This window comes from Sander vitreus, chromosome 10, assembly GCF_031162955.1.
Source record: "Sander vitreus isolate 19-12246 chromosome 10, sanVit1, whole genome shotgun sequence".
Lineage (NCBI taxonomy): Eukaryota > Metazoa > Chordata > Actinopteri > Perciformes > Percidae > Sander > Sander vitreus.
This window is the reverse complement of record NC_135864.1, coordinates 17,260,853-17,274,494: the sequence shown is the minus strand read 5'-3', so window position 1 is coordinate 17,274,494 and position 13,642 is coordinate 17,260,853. Positions and strand designations below refer to the sequence as shown.

The window sequence follows — 13,642 nt, the reverse complement described above, 5'->3', positions numbered from 1 at the left end:
TGGATGTCTTCAATCAGTACATCAGTGTGTAAAGAATCTCCAGTTTACCTACGAACAGTAAATATACTGTAAGTGACCGTTTCTCTCCATGTCCTTAGCATTTTCCTTCAGCCAATATTGTTTCTTGGACAGCCAAATTAGCATGTATAATATAAAAGGCTGCTTTGCAGGTTGGCTCTCAACCAATGTGGCTGTCCAAACTTGACCCACACACAACACAGCTGATTTATAGGATTATCAGCATCAGCTTTCTATTGTTGATGCACTCAATGGAGTAGCTAGCTAAGCTAACAGCATGCAACTAGCTTAAAACGAGCCTGCTATGTCATATTAGGCGACCTAAAAATGAATTAAAAATTATTAAATAACCAGCAGGAAAATTCTGGTATCAGTCATCAGTACTAACAAGTGAAACTGTTGAAACACCAGAGGTATGAGGGTGATGAAAAACTCTGTTGAAAAATATGAATTAAGCAAACTGTGATTATTTTGTTTAAAATAGCCTACAGTGTTGCTGCATTTGACATTTGCAGTTTTTTTACCATTAGAATTCATTTGATATCTGTTTCTGTGGACACACAAATTGTTACTTCTCAATTCAATTTGCCAGTTTTTATTTAAGAAGCATTTGGATTTAGGCAGCCTTTATTCTCTTGATCATCATACGCAACATCAATAAGTGTTTTTTTGGGCTGAATTTGTCTTGCCTAACAAATGGATGATTTGTTTATACATTATGTAATTTCATTGCAGATCCAAAAGAGAGTGGCAGAGTTCTAAATCATTGTTTTTTTGGGGGTGGGGGGTTGTTTTATTTCTCTGGCATTACCTTATCTTATCTTATCAATGAACTGCATATTTTAAACACACTGTTGACCTGGACCGGGAGTTGTGGTTTAACTTCCCATAATAAAGATTTATATTACAATGCTAATGGCATTTTAGGTATTACTGCCAACTGCATTTTTTCACACTACCAGTTTAAATAAACTAGTTCCTTTCTGCACGGAAACACCAGGGCACCACCAAAAGCGTCAAAGCTACGAAACACCCAACCATGGTGTTAATTATAAAAGATATCACTTACATAGCTGAATGACTGAGGACACGTCGACCCAGAGCTGGGAGTGCCAATCAGGTATCTTCACCAGCTCAGAAACATCAGAAGGTCTGTTGTTGTGGCAACATGGGGGGGGGGAGACAGAGCTTGTCAATACACTATGGATTTAACACTGACAGAAAGGTGAGCTCAAAAACACTAACAAGTACTGTTCAGTGTTCATGTAAGGAGGAAACACTTGGAAATAAGTGACACTGTGTGTTTAGAAAGTGAGAGTGAGAGAAAGACAGGCAGTTAGATGAAGAAAGAAGGAGAGAAAATGATAAAGAAAGATATGTTATCGCAGAGTTCTGTGTAGTGGAACAAAACTGGAACCTTGTTGCTGTGATACAAGGAGAAATAAGGGTGGAGCTTAAAGGTGTGGAAAGACAAAAGTGACAAATGTAACTGAACAGGGCTATACAGATGAAGGAATAAAAAACAGACGGCAAACAGAGGGATCATCTATAACATAAATAAAAAAGGTACAAAAAGACAAAGAAAGATTATAATCAGCACCAGCTAAAATTTGAAAAAGGCCACGAGAATTGAGACTAAGACAAGACGGAGATTAAACCGATAAGGAAAAGGGAAGCAAAAACGAACAAAAGTTATGAAAATAGACGTGATAATAAGTTATGAATGTTTGCCTGCAGCCCAGGAGATGAATTGGCATCGGAAACGATAGAGAAGCCACACCAGGGGCCAAAGCACGTGGAAAATAGATACAGAGGCTGAGGAAAAAGGCTGCACCAGAAATAGATAGATTGATTTAGAAATCTCTATGACCGGGTCATTGACATCACGCCAGTGCAACTGGTGCCAGTTCTCATATGAGTTACCCGAAAAGCCATCCATGCGTGAAGCTCTAAAGAGAGTTCTCAAATTGTTTAAAGTTTAGACAGCAGTGGTATTTTTGTTAGCATGAGACATGGAAAGAAAAATCTTGAAATGATGCATGAGTGAATACCATGCCTTCCTGTGTCTCTGCCCACTACAAGCTGGACTTTCTTGTCAGTGATTCCAGTGAGGCTGAATGGTTGCTTGGATTATTCAGGGAAAACAGCCCAGTCTCCAAAGACTTTATCACAGCAGCTGGCACATGCAAGTTAGAAGGCCTGATAAGAGAATGAAAGAGCTATTAAAATTATTTCTAAAGCAAATTACCCTCATGCGAAAAAGAAGAATAGAAGCAGAGAGAGAGAGAGAGAGAGAGAGAGAGAGAGAGAGAGAGAGAGAGAGAGAGAGAGAGAGCTGTGTCTGAGTAACTGGTTCTTCCTTATTTTTCTCTCTCTCTCTTCTCCACACACAGTTACACACTCTTTATGCACACACTTCACAAGCGAGACTGTGGTTCTCTCTGCTCTCAGGGAGCACAGCAGAGCGAGTGTTGGCTGTCTCAGAAGAGGATAAGCCGCACTGAGGTAAGTTGACAATTCCTACTTTGTACTTGCTGAAATATATTTAATATGGCATCTGCATTGATTTGCTGGTATGCATTTTCAACAGCCAAACAATATTATGGATTTAGAATCTGGATGAACTAAATTGATTCAATATTTGTCAGATATTTGACTAACCCTTTTATTGACAAAGAATTAAAATGTTGTTTAATTCTCTTTTATCACTTGTAGATATCAGGTTTTTAGAAACTCTCGGCTTTGCAGTGTTTTTTTTAGCATTAAAATGCAAGAACAAGACAAAGGAATGATTGCAATAAATATATAGAAGAAGTATGTATGTGGTTAGTGACATATGACCTCAGGCTTATAGCATCAGTTCCTGACATACTCTGAATGTGTGTCAGCTCAGTTGTAGGCAAACAATTCATTCCTTATGTGGCAATTGTGTTTTAGTTTAGATTCAAATCCATAGGTTTGTGGTTGTGGTTAGTCAATCCTGTGAGCATGTGAACTCTGCACAATGACAAATATACAAAGGGGTCATTTAATCAGTACTGAAGATCAGGAAGTGAGATTATTATGTGCATGTGTGTGTAATTTATCTTTTACTTGTTGCATGTCATACTTTAAAGTTCTACATTTGAACTTCACTTTTCCAGTTTCATATTCTAACACAAATACAGTGTGAATTTCTATCATCGACAGACACATAGGTAAACAGATAGATCATCACAGATACATACATAGATAGACATAAAGAAATAAAGATAATACTCACACCCAAAAAGTGCAGAGGAACTGGTACACATTTTTTTTGCTTGTTTCCTTGTACTTAAGGACAATGGGATATCAGAGTTGCAAATTAGCAGATATGGTTTATTATGATAATACGTCTCTGACTTGCTCACAGACCAATTATAATGATAATATCCCCCCTTTCTACTGGAGTACTGGGATCTAAAACATAATGACCTCCAACAGAATTTCATCTTTATTTAAAGCAGTAATTCACAAGCTCCCTGATTTTGTCATTAATTTATGTTTCATTTTGGCCACATCTGGCTGGTTTTTATTGTGATGGTTTTCCTGCTCTGCATTCCTGAGAGATTACTCAGATAATCTGACCAGTACTGTGACATCCCTTTCCTTGGCTATTATTTATATAAAGTTTGAGCTTCTGTCGCTGGTGCTCTTTATTTCATATGTTTAGAAATTGTGGTTGTCACTGCTAATGCTAACTAATGCTAACCACCTTGTTTTTCTTCTGTAGTACAATCCGACATCAGATATTTAAAACAAGAAATGTAGAATCTTTCATAAACTGGTACGAATCTAAATAACTATTATGGCAGTAGCCTACAGGATAGCAAAATGGGGCTAACCCAAGTGAGCAACGAAAGTCAACCTGCAAATGTGTGCTGAATCAGCTGAAGCCGCCAACAGAAGAGAGAGAGGATGTGGTTAAGTGTCATGACTTGGTCAGGGAACCATATGCGGTGCTGAGCAGCTCTGAAGACAGATTAAATAGCTACTAGGAAGTGTAACTGTAAGATATGACAGGACATTTGTTGATTCTGGACCTGTGTGTGTGTTTTTCTAAACAAATGACTCAATGTGTACATTTACATTAAGTTGAAGCACTATATACGGAAGCAGTAATGTTGCGATAACAGAGGTTTGGTAAAGACAAGGCTGACAAGGGATATCCATTATCCCCATGTGACCTGAACTTATGTATGTCTGTGACACAGCCATGCATGCTGTTAGTATCTATGCATATTTTATGTGCCTGCCTGTGCTCACGTCTGTCACTCAGTGTGTGTTGTTTTCACGCTTCGTCAAGATTCCACAGCTGCCCTCCGCTGGTGGACACACAACTGTTACCAAGCAACCCACCATCCCAAACCTCTTCCTCTGTGTCTTTCTGTCAAGGACAAAAACAAAGACAAATAGGAAGACACACACACACACACACACACACACACACACACACACACACACAGGAACATTCACAAAAATGCAGACAGCTATAGATTGCTTTGCAAAAGCAGAGGAAGCGAGTGAGCCAAGTATTTTTGCTCAATTGAATTATAGTAGGATGAATGAAGCATTCAGATGCCTGATTGCATTATCTCACCCTAATGAACGCTACTTGCAAGGACAAAAGTTGCTTTCGACATCTGTAGGCCTTTTCAGTATGACAGTCCTCACTAATTAAATGTTTATTGACCTAACAGTTACAATCCCTTGTTTTTCTTTAATGTATAGTAAATCTAGAATAAACCACCTACAGCTCTGTTAGAAAAGTTCAGAAGATTTCAGAATAAACCCCAGCTACAGTATACTGCCGGCCATTTCACTCTTACGTTTGTCTAATCTACCAACTGAGAAGTGCATGGCTTGAACTGCTTGTACGTGTGCCGTGCAGTACTGCTGACACAAAGCTCTTCACTCATTTCCGCAGCATTGCAGAAACAAGGCAAGTGATTTGGGACACTGTTATACTGCCTATCAACCGTTAGGTGGCAGATATGTTAACTTTGATTGAGTTTTAATGGGCTGAATGAATGAATGAATGAATGGGTTATTTCCTGTATCTGCAATTAGTCTGAAGTAACCGCATAAAAGAAAGTTAATTTTACACCCTGCTAGCAATTTAGAGCTTATCCCAATAGTGCAGCAATTTGAGAGGGCAGAATTATTAAATTTCCTGACTTTGTGTAAACATATTCAAACACTTTGCATTTGTGGCAATACACTTGATTACTTTGGTAATTATCGGGCTAAAGAGGAGCAGATATTCCGTATCTGTTTATTTCTCAAAAAGACACATCTGGCTGGTAAAAAAAGGTCAGAGATTGAATACATGGTATTTGGAGGATCTCACAAATCAGGAAGCAAGTCCCAGCTCAGGAGGTAAATAACCTCATTACTCATCTCCCAGCTTAGACCATGTCTGGTAAAGAGTTCAAGTCCAAGTTCTTTTTTTGCCTGCCTTTCATCTCACATCCCAAATTGGGCTCTTTTCACCAGACCACTTACTAAGTAATGGAAGGTGTAGATGGGACAGAATGAAGTCTCTTCAGCTCATTTACATAATGTGCATGCTGGAAGATAGGAGACAATGAGAGGAAGCTGTCTAGGAGCTCCACTTAATATTTCATCTCTGTTGTGTCCACCAAATCTTGGGTATTACACACAGAGTAGACCTGTCCCAGCATGACCCCTTTCAAGCACTGTCCTCTACATCACAATCCCATGGAACCTTGTGTTGTCTCTTGAAAAACATGAAACAACATTCAGAAAACCTCTAAAAGTAGAGCAGCCTGTTCATCCTGTGGAAAACTCAGCACTCAGCAGTCATTACAATCCATTACAGTCCTCAAGATCCATTACTAAGGCATACGTTTCGGGTTGTGTTGTAGTGTGTGCATGCAAATGTGAGTTTGTGTGTCTGTGATTATATATACAGAGATGTAGTAACACTCACCATTGTTTTCCATTGGGAACAACTAATGAGAAGTTTATGAAACAAAACAGATGGTCAGTGATACAGGAGCATGCTGTCTGAATGAATGATGATTTAATTACAATTTATCATATTCTAACATTAAGGTAAATGACTGTGACTTTGAATTGTAACGATAGTCTGTACAGACCAACAGTGACTTGATAAAACAAAAAAGCATGAAAATAATTTGCATCTTACTTCTACTAAAATAGGTCTTGTGCTTCCTTATGATTCTTGATAAGGGAGTAGGCAGGATTGTATATTAATAAAGTTTTTATTAAAACACAAATGTTTATGAAAAAATAAACAGGAAATGAATATGGTTATGCTCTCACACACATGCACTGTAACATGGGAAAATGAACTAACACTTCTGGCTGAGAGCAGATAAACAGTATGCCTGTGTGAACACACACACACACACACACACACACACACACACTCATATACATTATGTCCCAGGGTTGAGACGAGGTTATTGAAAAGCTTTGAGCGACCGTAATACATGTCCATATGTGGACATCCCTCACAGGGCAGTGTAGGATTCAAGCCAAAAACACATTCCAACTGTGAGCAAGTGTGTGTGTTTGTTTGTGAGACAAAGTAAGAAAGTGACAGTGTGAGAGACAGATTTTGATGATGAAAACAGTTGAAATGTGTGGTCTCAGTGAGTCTGAGTCTGGTTCTGTCAGATATAAAGGCTGAGATGTCATGTGCATTTGAGAGCTGCACTTCATAGGTTAGTGGCTGCGTTATCAGTGTTTGCTTTGGATGAAGTTCAAAGCAGCGAGTCGGTAACAGAAATGTGTCCACGCAGAAACAAAGATTAGAAGAGATTAGAGATGGTGTTCTGCTTTCCGTAGACCCAGATTTAATAAAAAAAAACTTTCCTTTGTGTTTTTTTTTTTCATTATATAGTCTAATGCTCTTTTTTCTTATATTCATGTAAAGCCTGCAGCCACCCACCTCTCCACGTCGCTCTCGCTCTTTTAGGTGATAAGTGAGCTGCTCTGGACCATGTATGGCAAATGTCCCAATATCCATTACCGTGTTAGAAAATAGACGAGCAAACATTACCCACCACCCACTGACGCAAACACATGTACTACTCACGCACATACAAACACACCCACCCGCACACCCACCCACCCACAACCACACACACACACTTATCAAGTACTTACCCTCATTCCACCAAGCACACATTAAAATGAGTGAGTTCACATAGGACAAATAACACTGTAACTCTCGACAAGGTAGAGACAAAGAAACAAAAACTTTACTATTCATAAGAAGCATTTACTTTACAAACTAGCAGACATTATGTGTACATGCCATTTGATTAAAAAAAACATTTTATTATTTTTGGCCATTATTTGATTTGACTGTATTTATTATCATATCATTATAATCATATCTGACTGAGTTGCTCTCAGACATCTCATCATCCATTGCTGCATCTAAATGTAAATCATATTTAACGGTATTGAAACAAAAACAAGACTTTGCATTGTGTCAGCTGCAGCAGACTGCTCAGAGATACTTAGCCATGCTGACTGTTGCACATCTTGTCCTGAGCTAAACAAACTACTGTCTTGGTTCAATAAAGGGATTGGAATTCCCATTATAACTGAACCTTATAAATACAAATACCGATACATTTGACAGCGACGTGTCTTTCTGTTTTTTAAAAAGCAACAACATCCTTGTAATGCTACATAATCATAATTGTGACTGGATTAACTATGGCGCTCCCATAGTTAATTCTTTACCATCATAAATCATGCATGCAAGGCTTGAGGCTTTAAGTTTAGAATCAGACATAAACTATGTAGAATGTTTCAAAACGCAGCCAGATCATGCAAGCCAGAACTACATTTAGTTTGTGTGTGAATGTGTGTGTGCTAGTACCGCTGTCCAATTCCAGTTTTAAACTATCATAGTGAGAACATTTCTGTATTGTGAAGACATTTTGGCCGGTCCTGTTTGAAGGTTAAGACGACTTCTTTCTGACCATGTTTGTGTGTGCTTAAGGGAAGGCTTAGTCTCGAGAAAGATCTTTTAAATTAATTACACAGTTTATTGGAAACTTATCAGAGATTTCAAAATTAATTTGTCATGTTTAATGTTTAAACATTGGTCTTTAGAGTGTACTTGTTCCAAAAGCAGATTTCTATATATTTTTTCCAACACATCGTGAGTCATTCTGTAACTGGTTACTAATTTATTATTTTAATCAGCCATTACATCCCTGGTGCCAAGTCAGTACTTTATGTCTTCAGTTTTCTTTCACTTGATTTATTTTTATTCTCCATTGTTATGACAGTGTGTGACAGTGTTTATCCAAAAATATTTTTAATATTCTACATTAGTGTATTCATCATTTAGTGCAGGGGTCTTCAATGTTTTTTAAATCAAGGACCCCTTAACTGAAAGGGAGATGGAGTAGGGACCCCCTACTAAATAATTGTATAAAATAAAGTTGCATATTAAACGGGGCCTACAATAACTTGTAGGGCGGCCTAAAGCCTTTATACATTTTTGCATAGAACACTAAGCTATTAAAATAGCCTAATAATTGTTGGGATGATTTTCTAATTATGTTTTAATGTTAAACATACACACTTAGGATGAACTGTATCTGTGGATGGCTACCTTAGTGAAACCTTACATATGGGCCAGTAAGCCTATCATCAGTGGGGATTTATATTTGCTAATAATATGATGGATTCTTGTTAAGATTTTAAAATTTTGGAGAAAAAAAAATTCAAAAATGTACTATAATTTGGAGGCCCCCCTGCATTGACTCTGAGAACCCCCTAGGGGTCCCGGACCCCCTGTTGAAGATCCCTGATTTAGTGTACTGTATTTATCCATGTGTGCCCAAGAAATAGGCTTGCCTGTGCAGACACAAAAACACACATGCACTGATAAAATACTGTGTCTCAATATTTCTTCAAACAAGAGTAATGACAATCAATTTATCAATAGATGTTTTTTAAAATGTTCACCCAGTTTTGGTTGTTGTACTTGTAATAGTTTTAATGCATGTAAATTAGGCTAGCCTAATCTATCATCAGGGATTGTAATACATAAACTATAAGTAAATCAATAAGTTATATAAAACAAAAGTTACAGTTATAACCAAACCAAAAGAAAGTAACTGCTCTTTGTAAGCTGATTACTAACTGTGTTTCTCATCTCTGCCCACTAGGTGTCCCTACAGCCATAGAAGATGCAGTTGAAGCCAAATCAATACCATGGGCCACCCACAATCAGCCTCACAGACAGAAAGCTGTTTGACAGCCATCAGACATTTCAGCAGCCAGGCATAGTGCTGACTGGCAATTCCCAGTAGACCAGATAGGACAGAAATGTTGTTCAACCAACTTCTTGCAAAACTTTTTTGATGAATATTGTCATGATTGTGAATGGGAATGCTGGTGTGGTCGAGTCACAAGAAAGCTATGGTTTAGGCCCATCAAGAACAGCAAATAGTCAAGTACATTAGCAGCTAAGGCAGAGAAAATATTGGGAGAGAAATGGACACAGAGGGATCACATGTGGCCAAGCTCTTAAGTCACATTTGACCATGGAGACATTGAGATTAGATTGTATGCACCTTAATAAATTGGAGCATCCAAACAATCTGAGTAAAGATATGTAATAGCATCATTTGTGAGCCTAAGGCTTCTCATGTGAATGTCCTGTTTGCAAAAAAGTGAGACCTCTCATTTAGTTTAAAACTGAAAAGAAAACACAATGATTGTTTGCATAAAGCTCCAGCAATGACGTCATCAGATGGATGGATGTCTCCAGTGAAGCACCAGTGATAATGTTGTCACAAGTGATGCTGGGTGTTACCCTGTCCCTCCTCATCCTTCTGACTGTCAGTGGTAATGTGCTGGTGTGCCTGGCTGTCTGCGCCTCTCGACGCCTCCGCTGCCTCACCAACTGCTTCATTGTGTCGCTGGCGGTGACAGACTTGCTGCTCGGCCTCGTCGTCCTCCCTTTCTCTGCCCTCCTACAGCTTAACAACGAGTGGCCGCTCGGCCCAGCCTTCTGCAACTTCTACATCTCCATGGATGTCATGCTGTGCACAGCCTCCATCCTCACCCTCCTGGCCATCAGTGTTGACCGCTACCTGGCAGTGACCAGGCCTCTGAGATACGCCTCACTGGTGTTACCATGGAGAGTTGCTGTGGCCATGGCCAGTGTTTGGGCAGTGTCTGTGGCTGTGTCTTTCTTGCCCATCCAAATGGGGTGGAACACTGTTAATGGGACAGTGCAGAACCACGGGCCTTGGGCTCCAGAGGGGAAATGTCGCTTTGAGCTGAACAGACCCTACGTACTGACAGACTCTCTTCTCACTTTCTACCTGCCTCTGGTGGCTATGTGCTGGACCTACCTCCAAATACTTCGCATTGCACGGGCACAGGCCAAACGAATTGTCAGTGCCCGGCCCACATGCATCACCAGCTACAACTGCAGGAACAATCCTTCCACCAGTACCACTGTGGTTTCCAGTGTTACAGCAGTGGCTCTGCGGGAGCACAAAGCCACAGTGACACTGGCAGCAGTGATAGGGGCTTTTGTGGTGTGTTGGCTGCCGTATTTCATCCTGTTCACAGTGTTGGGTCTAAAGGAGCATCCAGATCCAAGCACAGTACCAGAATTCCCCATTGTGTTGTGGCTGGGTTACGCCAACTCGGCCCTCAACCCTATCCTCTATGGAGCCCTCAACAGGGACTTCAGGTCAGCCTACTCCCGTCTACTGAGATGCCGATGCCCTACCTACAGTGGGTGGAGGAGCCGACAGCCGTCTCCCACTGTGACAGCAGTGACAGCAGGTAAAGATGTGTAGCTTAAAGTGTGCAGATGCATCTGTGCAGTTTAAAGCTCTTCAGTTTAAGAATCTGGGGTCTCATTTATAAAACTCTGCGTAGGATCCTTACTAAAAGTGTACGTATGCCCAGAAGCCAAAAATTCTGATTTATAAAACCGTGCGTACACACATCTGCAAGCAATGTTCCCTTTATAAATCACAGATTACCCACAAGTGTGCGTACGTAAATCAGCCTCTTATCCCGCCCTGTACACGCCCATTTTTAACCATAAATAGTCAATGCAAAGCACCTCATGAATGCTGATCAGTATGTTAATGACCCTGGCAGTTCTTTTGTTAAGCCGAATCATGATGACTGGCGGAGAAAAGCTAAATACTTCTCAGACATTCAGGAATTGCTGCAAATTGAATTATAATTTGGGCCTGTTCTTGCACAGTGTAGGGAAACCTGATATATAGACTACCTATATTAATAATACTGTCCAAAACGACAGGCATTATGGCACTCAAGGACAGCTTCGATACACCAGACCTAGATTTAACAGAACTATATATTATATCCAAACAAGCCTTCGTAACCAACATGTCTCCAACATGTGCATATGCATGGGTCAGAGTTTATGTGGATGACCACACAATCTCCCGTCTAGTTTGTTTTTATAAATCACAACCTTTGCATGGGAAGTGGCGTACGCACATTTTCAGCTCTGTTTTGTGCATACGCCACGTTTATAAATGAGACCTCAGGACTTTTCTGACTAGTCTCACATTGCCAGACTTATCTTCTGGTCTGGCTACACCACTTATATATTCTGAGATAGGGGAATAAAACACTCTGGCTTGTTTGTATTTATTAAAACCAATCACAACCATCCTGGGCGGTGCTAAGCCCCGGGAGCAGCGGCACACGCCGGATGTCAGGCTTTTTCCCAGCATTGTACATCCAGTAAGCCAGACTTATTTCTGACCAAGAAATAGCTGTGTAAATACATTATACGTTTTCTCCAATTTTTTGTCTTCCTTTTCTTTTCACCCTCTCAGCCACAGACCAGTTTACAGAGGTGACACTGATGTGTGGCCACTCCCCTGCCACCTGCAGGGCAGGTCTAACAGAGCAAAACCTAATACTTCAAGAAATGAACAGCGGGACAGCCACAGCAACTATCCAATTTGCAAATGGCACTGCTGTCACCGATGTCAATGGCAATGAGAGGTATATTTTCATTTAGTATATGAACACAAAACACAAGATGACATCACCTGACATGATGCAGATAAGTCTTGACTCGAAACTCATCAAATATGATACAACTACGTTAAAAAGTGTGATACTTAACATCCAAATTGAGGTGAAAATGCTACAACACTCACATTCACTCATAATAAGTGAAACACCGTGCCATGAAAAACTAAATTGTTCCACCAAGAAAATACATTAAGCTGGCTGTATGTGACACCTTGCTCTCAGTATGCGAGTGCACTGGTACATTTACCATTTATCATACATTTACCTCATCCAAGGAGGTTATGTTTTCGGTTCGGTTTGTTATTTATATGATTATTATTATTTGATTATGGAAAAACTACTGGCCCGATTTTCATTTAACTTGGTGAAAGAGTGTAGCATGAGCCAAGGAAGAACCCATTAAATGATGGAGCGGATCTGAATCACAGGGCGGATACACAAATTATATTTCATTTTCGTTAACATTGCAAGATTGGGCATTTGCGCTGCATTCATGTGGTGTGGGGATAATTTAAACCATGTATTCAATCTGTAATGACTGGGAAAATTCACACTGCATTAACATTGGGGGATAGTGCATGCCTTGTCGGAGGTCTGCGCTCTCTGACCACCCTTCTAGTCTCGGTCTTACTTTCAAACACAACATCTGATCAGTCACACAACAAACAAATCACACAGCCTTAAGATTCATCAGTGGAGATAGATTTTATTGCTGTGACTTGTTTTTTAATTCATATAGCCATGCATTATTCTGTTGTTGCTAATTGATTTGACATGTGTCTGCATTTGTATGTACCTCAGCACCATTGAAAATGAGGATTCTCACTCAATGTTTTCAGGGGTTTTAAATAAATAAAATAAAAATGAAATGTTTGTTCTCTAATCTTTCATTCCTTTCAATAAACGCAGGTCATGCTGAGCCTGTGCTGGTGAGGTGGGTGCTTTGTTGACTTTTCTGCGGTTGCAACCAAGAACCAGAATCCATCAGCCTAAGAAGAAAGATGGATAGAGATATAGAGATATACAGCCACTCTATTTGGAAGCCTTCAATGCCGCAGTAGAAGCACCCATAACACACCACGTAAGTAGATACACACACCAACATCCCTATAACCCCCACAGACCATGTCAGGCCCAGAACAAATGAACTGTGACACACAGATCCTAGCGGTGTCATCCACAGTGCATCAGACCATATGGCAATATGCTTATTAGGCCAAGAAATTTGCTTTCAGCAGAGAGGAGCTACATTATCCAGTTTCACATCCTGCTCTCATTTCTTTGTTCGCATTTTGTGAACTGTATTGACTAAGTGGTTCTCTTTGTATGTGCTGCTTTGTAAAGTGTGTATTAGTTAAAGCAACAAAACAACAAAATTATGACTACCAATACATTGTAAAGGCTGCCTGTTAATTGCCATATTTAATCTTGAGATCAGTAACACACTTTAAATACTTAAAATACATTAAAGGTGCAACATTATACAACACTTCGCCAACATTAGCACAATATTTGTCATATTTTATATAGCCAGATA

The 13,642-nt window shown here is 39.7% G+C and overlaps 1 protein-coding gene across 1 annotated transcript; it reads left to right on the top strand.

The window, feature by feature from the left end:
- The first annotated feature begins 9,787 nt into the window (after nucleotides 1-9,787).
- Nucleotides 9,788-13,118, top strand: hrh2a (histamine receptor H2a). The gene is made up of 3 exons (XM_078260609.1): nucleotides 9,788-10,863; nucleotides 11,901-12,072; nucleotides 13,015-13,118. Exons 1-3 carry the CDS (start codon nucleotides 9,819-9,821, stop codon nucleotides 13,022-13,024), a joined length of 1,227 nt encoding a protein of 408 aa, XP_078116735.1. The 5' UTR covers nucleotides 9,788-9,818; the 3' UTR covers nucleotides 13,025-13,118.
- The last annotated feature ends 524 nt before the right edge of the window (nucleotides 13,119-13,642 follow it).

Coding starts and splice junctions, on each gene's coding strand:
- hrh2a (XM_078260609.1), top strand. CDS start 9,819: ATGGATGTCTCCAGTGAAGCACCAGTGATAATGTTGTCACAAGTGATG. Junction 10,864..11,900: donor TGTGACAGCAGTGACAGCAG/GTAAAGATGTGT, acceptor TCACCCTCTCAG/CCACAGACCAGTTTACAGAG.